The 6,812-nt window shown below is 38.8% G+C and overlaps 1 protein-coding gene across 1 annotated transcript; it reads left to right on the forward strand.

Moving 5' to 3' along the window:
• Positions 1–2,346: 2,346 nt before the first annotated feature.
• On the forward strand, positions 2,347–3,892 carry LOC134076000 (zinc finger protein 239-like). The gene is made up of 3 exons (XM_062531024.1): positions 2,347–2,463; positions 2,942–3,182; positions 3,267–3,892. The coding sequence occupies exons 1-3, from the start codon at positions 2,347–2,349 to the stop codon at positions 3,890–3,892; spliced, it is 984 nt and encodes a 327-aa protein (XP_062387008.1).
• Positions 3,893–6,812: the final 2,920 nt, after the last annotated feature.

Genomic DNA, 6,812 nt, shown 5'->3' on the forward strand with positions numbered 1-6,812 from the left:
CTGGTATTTTTTATTGTTTAAATAGCAAAATCAAATGAATGCAAGTATTAGTTTATGACATTGTAACAGTTCTTGGTAGCCTAGACTGAAACTGAACTGACTGAAAAAAACACAATATGTAGCATGTGTAAATGGCACTTACAATGACCAGGGTAAATGTTTCTAATTAAAAGTAAATGTTTGTAATAGCCAAAGGTGCATAGGGTTAACAAGCATAACAATAGATTATGGGAACAATGAAATAGTGGTGATATTTCCACATTCATTGAAAAATGACCGGGGGGCATGGGGAGGGGGATGGCCGTTTCAGAGGGGGGATGATTTTGACCATATCAATTTCAAAGGGGGATGCCATCCCCCCTCAACTCGACTACTGCTTACAATGACCAGGGTAAATGTTTCTAATTAAAAGTAAATGTTTGTAATAGCCAAAGGTGCTTAGGGTTAACTAGCATAACAATAGATTATGGAAACAGGCCCATATGTAAGGGCACTGTTGACCAAGCTGATGGTCCTCTTCTAGGCCATAGCTCAACATGCAGCAAGGTGGGGATGGAGTAAGTGAACTGAAAGGTAATGGATATCTGCACCAGACTCCATAAAGGATGTCTATAGTATTGTGATATCCTGTGTACTCCAGTCATAGCATTGGGTTCAGTCATGTAAGGAGGCCTGTTTTGCTTTTGCATGAAATGGAGGCAGCTCTGTTGCTTAAATGTTATCACATTGTTGTAAGCAGCTTTGAATAAATTAGTCTACCAAATTGCTGAATGTAAATATATTAAATAATAGTTGTGTCATCAAAACATTGTTTTTCTTACAGTTTTTTCTGAATGCTAAAGCACTAATCGTGATTCTTGTAGCACAATTTCTAAAACTATTAATACATATAGCAAAACTAAAAGAACAAACACTGCTTTGAACTCAGTTTGCAATTTTGTAACACACACTTTGCAAAACTGAAGGCACAATTCACTGCACAACTCTATTTTTGCGGAACTTTAAACACAACTCACTACTTACACTCAATTACCAAATGTCCAACACACTCCTAGCAAAATCATACACATATATGGCTATCATTAACACTATTTTGCCAACTGTCTTGGCACATTTTCACATGTGAAAACTGTTTTAGATCATTAGTTCACTTTGCAATCAGCCTAAGTAGTGTAAATAAGGCACAGGTAAGATATCCGTGTGGAGTACAATGGAAGGAGCAGGAAGAGTGAGAATTAGAGGAGGCCTAGGAAGAGGACGTGGAGGTGAAGGAGAGAGAGGGAGAGGACGACAAGGACAAGGAGCCCGGTGCCTTGGACAGGAGGACATTGAATGCAATGTACTGTAGATGAAATTTTGTGGCCGTACCCAGAGAGATGTCATGATGTAGACAGATTTTTTTTTTTTGTCTCAGTTAAATTACTATTTTGTGTTTTGACTTTGTATTTGTTTTGATGAGTGTGAACACCAATACTTGAAGTTTGGATTCCTATATGTTTACAGAACTATGACAAAAGTATGACCTCAAACTGACATACTCTAACCTATCTTGTGCACAGAGAAAGCAAAAGCCAGATGTGTCTTGTATTCATACCATCAGTGTGTAGTTGACACAATGTGTGCTTAGTAGATGATGGCTTGTGTTTACTGATTGATAAAGAAACACCATTTTTACAAAGGTGTGAAGAGTTAATCAAGCTGTGTTCGCTTTTGAAAGAGAACTACAATGTTTTGATAATTTGGTGAAAGGTTTTGCTATTTGTGTGTAGAGTTTTGCAAAAATAGCCAATAGTTACAAAAAAAGTGCTTAACCAATCAGAAAAAACTGTAAAAACAATCCTGCATTTGCTTTTTTTCCTCATACACAATAAATCACTCACAAATAATGTATTTGAATATTTGTGTACATTTTGATTCTTATGTCACTGTAAGCCCTCCCTACATACCCTATCACATCACCTTTCAGTTCACACCTCCTTCCCACCCCCATTTACTCTGTTGTCCAATCACCCTTCAGTTCACACCTCCTTTGTGGAGATTATGCAGGTATGCAAAACACTCATGCACATGGAACTCCTTCCCAGAATCCTTTGCCAGTCTGTTGTTTTGTATTACAAAAGCCTCTGCTGCTGATTGGTCCGTGTTTGAATACAGTTGTTTGATTGGTTGAACAGAAATGGGTCTGAGAAACATAAAGGACTTGGGTCAGATGAATGAACTCATTCTTTTCACAGAGGTACAAGGGTGCTCTGAATGTTGTTGGAGGGAATCGTTGACTGGATTTAGGTTACAAACAACTGCAGTCTGTGTGACATGTCTAGATCTAGTGAACCGCCACAAGACTCAATGCCAGTGAAGAAGAAGATAAAAGAAGAAGAATTTGATGATTTCCTACAAGAGTATTTGCTCAGCACAGACATGGATGAAAATCCTGGACTGGGACATGGCTTTAAGACACAGGCAGTATGTACCTACAAAGAAGAGCCATTCTCACCAGTGGAAATTAAAGAGGAAAACCATTCGGATTTTGGAGAATATGAAGACGCTGACTCATCACCTACAAGTAAACTGTAGAATAAAAAATCATATTAGGACAGTCTGCGGTGGGAGTGGGATTATTCTGAGATGTGTCATCTTTATTTTCAGACTTGAACGCTATTTGCTGTTTTATATTAGTTGTGTCCTGCCCTTGAATACATATCTCTGTGTCAGTGTTGACCCTCACAGATGAGTGGAGAGATTGCATGCATTGTTGTAGGATAAATACTGTTGAGCCTATTTTTAATCATCTTCTTATTTTACAGTTGCTGAAAAGATCACAAAAGGGAAGAGTTTCAAGAGCAGGTCTGATCTCAACCCACATCAGAGAACACACACTGGACAAAAGCCATATCATTGTTCAGATTGTGGAAAGAGTTTTACTCGGGCATATGATCTCAAGACACATCTGATGATCCATACTGGAGAAAAGCCATATCAGTGTTCAGATTGTGGAAAGAGTTTTACTAAGGCAAGTCATCTCAAGATACATCAGATGATCCATACTGGAGAAAAGCCATATCAGTGTTCAGATTGTGGAAAGACTTTTGCTCATGCAGCTACTCTCAAGAAACATGTGATGATCCATACTGGAGAAAAGCCATATCATTGTTCAGATTGTGGAAAGACTTTTGCTCAGACAGGTAATCTCAAGAAACATCAGATGATCCATACTGGAGTAAAGCCATATCATTGTTCAGATTGTGGAAAGAGTTTTGCTCAGACAGGTTATCTCAAGAAACATCAAAGAACACATTCTGGAGTGAAGCCATATCATTGTTCAGATTGTGGAAAGAGTTTTATTAAGGCAGGCGATCTGAAGACACACCAGAGGGTCCATACTGGGGAGAAGCCATATCATTGTTCAGATTGTGGAAAGACTTTTCCTCAGGCACGTACTCTGAAGAGACATCAGATGATCCATACTGGAGAAAAGCCATATCAGTGTGCTACATGTGGAAAGGGTTTCAAAACCAGTGGAGAGCGTACTGTCCATCAGAGAACACATTCTAAAGTAAAGCCATATGAGTGCTCAGATTGTGGAAAGACTTTTTCTTATGTGAGTAATCTGAAGACACACCAGAGGATTCATACCGGACAAAAGCAATATCAGTGTTCAGATTGTGGAAAGACTTTTACTCAGGCAGCTCATCTGAAGACACACCAGAGGATCCATACTGGAGAAAAGCCATATCAGTGTGCTACATGTGGAAAGGGTTTCAAAACCAGTACAGAACTTACTGTCCATCAGAGAACACATACTGGAGAAAAGCCATATATCTGTTCAGAGTGTGGAAAGACTTATACATGTTTATCTAACCTGAAGTCACACCAGAAAACCCATGCTCGGTAATCCTCGTGTAGGAAGCCTTTTGTTATTCAATGTCATTAAATGGTGTGTAATTTCCTGGTACATCAGAAGATCCATTCAGCGGAGAGACCATACCTGTGTTCTCAGTTTGGAAAAAAACATTTACTCCGGAAAAGACAGAAGGGCTCAGGGTGCTTAGGAATCGATAAATTAGTACTCAGGTGCTCTTCTGCTACGGGTGAGGTGACAATCCAAAAGCAAAAAAAGGGTTAGGGTTACGCATAGGCCCATGTGCTTTTAAAACTACTAGCCATGTACCATTAAAGGCTTTTTATATCTCAAAAAAAAAATCTCGGAGTGCCTCAGCTAACCCTTTTTTTGCTTTTGGAAACATTTACTCCGGTTTCATCTCTCAAGAGACACAAGTGGCTCAGTCTTTGTCTCTGTGTTGTCTTTATCTACGTGATCATATCAAAATGTTTGATGGTCAATTGCCATGTAGTTATCAATCTGTTTCTGCACTGTATTGAGATTAGTGCTCACAATAAACACTTTTAAGATGATACTGTTTTTATTTCTGTTGTTTCCTTATTATACACCATCCCATTATCCAATTATGTTGTAACTGGGATGCCAACAGATTGTGTTAATGATTCCCTTGTGTATGGGCACAGTTGACACATCTGATGGTCCGTGGGTGAGCAGGGCCATATCTTAACCTGCAGAGGATGGGAGGTGGGGGTGGGGTGGATGAGGTCATGAAGGTTGGCTCCTGACTCCATAAGGGGGTGTTCACACTAGGAGGTATTTTCTTGGGTGCGGGTGGATGTTTTGCATTATATTCCTATGATACAGAGAGGTTTTATAAAAAATGTCCTGGGCGCTTTTTAAACCACTGCCACCAGCGTTTCCCCTCCTGCCTTGGGTGGTTTTCAAGTTGAGAAAATGTCTACTCTCCAAGAAAAAACACCCCACGTCAAGTGTTCTTTCTACAGCTGAACAATTAACAAGTCATAGTGAAACTTTATTGAAAGTTATTTTTTCAGAAAAAAAAGATGCCGACGAAAACAAAGAAAAAAGGTGCCAGCCGAACAAGTAGTTGTTTTTGTGAGTGAACATGTAGAGCTATATGACATGACCAACAAGTTATACCACAACATTTACTATAAGGAGACCAGCTGGAGGTCGATTGGTGGGATTTTGAGGCATAATTATATTCATTTTCAGTTTTCATCTGCTCACCTGGCAAGCTAAGCTAACCAGTAGCAATGAACGCAAGGTAACTGTAATGTAGGCTACCGGTACTTGTGCTCTAGAACGGCAGTTGTCATGGGAATTCAAATTAACGTTCGGTGCTGTTTTAGGGGAATAAAAAACCCCTGTCTGCTTTTTATCTTTTAAAAAAAACACATAGGTCTAGAGTTTTCTGTAAATAAAAACCTCCTAGAGTAAACACCTACTATGAGGGTTTTCTTGCTATTGTACTGTCTTGTTTACAGTTTTTTCTGATTGCTTAAGCACATTTTTTGTAACTATTGGCTATTTTTGCAAAACTCTACATACAAATAATGTTGTGTTCTGTAATGCTTGCAGCTTTATTATTCCGCCACTAGGAGGCACTGTAACAGAATGTATGCGTGTGCAGTCACATACTATGTTAGTTGAAGAAGAATGTATGAGTGAGATACTACACACGTTATGTTGCTGCTTGATGTTTTCATTAAAGCTATTTGCTAAAGTACTGTACATTTAGCGTTATTTTGAAGCTCCACTACACCACAAATAACAAAACCTTCTGCTTGATGTTTTCATTAAAGCTATTTGCTAAAGTACTGTACATTTGCCATTATTTTGAAGCTCCACTACACCACAAATAACAAAACCTTTCACCAATTATCAAAACATTGTAGTTATCTTGCAAAAGCAAACACAGCTTGATTAACTCTCCACACCTTTGTAAAAATGGTGTTTCTGAATCAAACAGTAAACTCATGCCATCTTTTACTAAGCACACAATGTGCCAACTACACACTGAAGGTATGAATACAAGACACATCTGTCTTTGCTTTCTCTGTGCACAAGGTATGTCAGTTTGAGGTCATACTTTTGTCATAGTTCTGTAAACATATAGGGATCCAAACTTCAAGTATTGGTGTTTACACTCATCAAAACAAATACAAAGTCAAAACACAAAAAAAAAAAAAAAAAATCTGTCTACATGATGACGTCTCTCTGGGTACGGCCACAAAATTTCATCTACATCGCATGCAATGTCCCCCTGCCCAAGGCACCGGGCTCCTTTTCCTTGTCGTCCTCTCCCTCTCACTCCTTCACCCCCTTGTCCTCTTCCTCCTACTTCTTCACCTCCATGTCCTCCTCCTAGGCCTCCTCTAATTCTCACTCTTCCTGCTCCCTGCATTGTACTACACACGGATATCTTACCTGTGCCTTATTTTTACTGCTTAGGCTGATTGCAAAGTGAACTAATTATCTAAAACAGTTTTCATGATGTGTGCCGTACAGTTGGCAAAACAGTATACATAATAATAAATGTGTGTATAATTTTGCTAGGAGTGTGTTAGAAATTTGGTAATTCAGTGTAAGCAGTGAGTTGTGTTCAAAGTTCCGCAAAAAGAGTGTTGTGCAGTGAATTGTGCCAGTTTTGCAAAGTGTGTGTTACATAATTGCAAACTGAGTTCAAAGCAGTGCTTTTGCTTTTAGTTTGTCAAACTCAGTGAGTGGTTTTGCTATATGTGTTCATAGTTTTAGAAATTGTGCTACAAGAATCAGGATTAGTGCTTAAGCATTCAGTAAGAGGGTGTCTATGCTGTTTTACTATCTTGTATGGCCAGACAGACCAGCCTACCTGGTGCATAACACAGTTCCTAAAAACAGGTCTATGCTTCTGGTATTTTTTATTGTTTAAATAGCAAAATCAAATGAATGCAAGTATTAGTATATG

The sequence above is a fragment of the Sardina pilchardus genome, chromosome 1 (assembly GCF_963854185.1).
Source record: "Sardina pilchardus chromosome 1, fSarPil1.1, whole genome shotgun sequence".
Taxonomy (NCBI): Eukaryota; Metazoa; Chordata; class Actinopteri; order Clupeiformes; family Clupeidae; genus Sardina; species Sardina pilchardus.

What these genes read in the sequence shown, in the direction of transcription:
- LOC134076000 (XM_062531024.1), top strand. Translation starts at nt 2,347, where the DNA reads ATGCCAGTGAAGAAGAAGATAAAAGAAGAAGAATTTGATGATTTCCTA. An exon ending in ATGGCTTTAAGACACAGGCA is followed by an intron (nt 2,464 to 2,941) that starts GTATGTACCTAC and finishes TATGATCTCAAG; the next exon opens with ACACATCTGATGATCCATAC. An exon ending in AAAGACTTTTGCTCAGACAG is followed by an intron (nt 3,183 to 3,266) that starts GTAATCTCAAGA and finishes TTGCTCAGACAG; the next exon opens with GTTATCTCAAGAAACATCAA.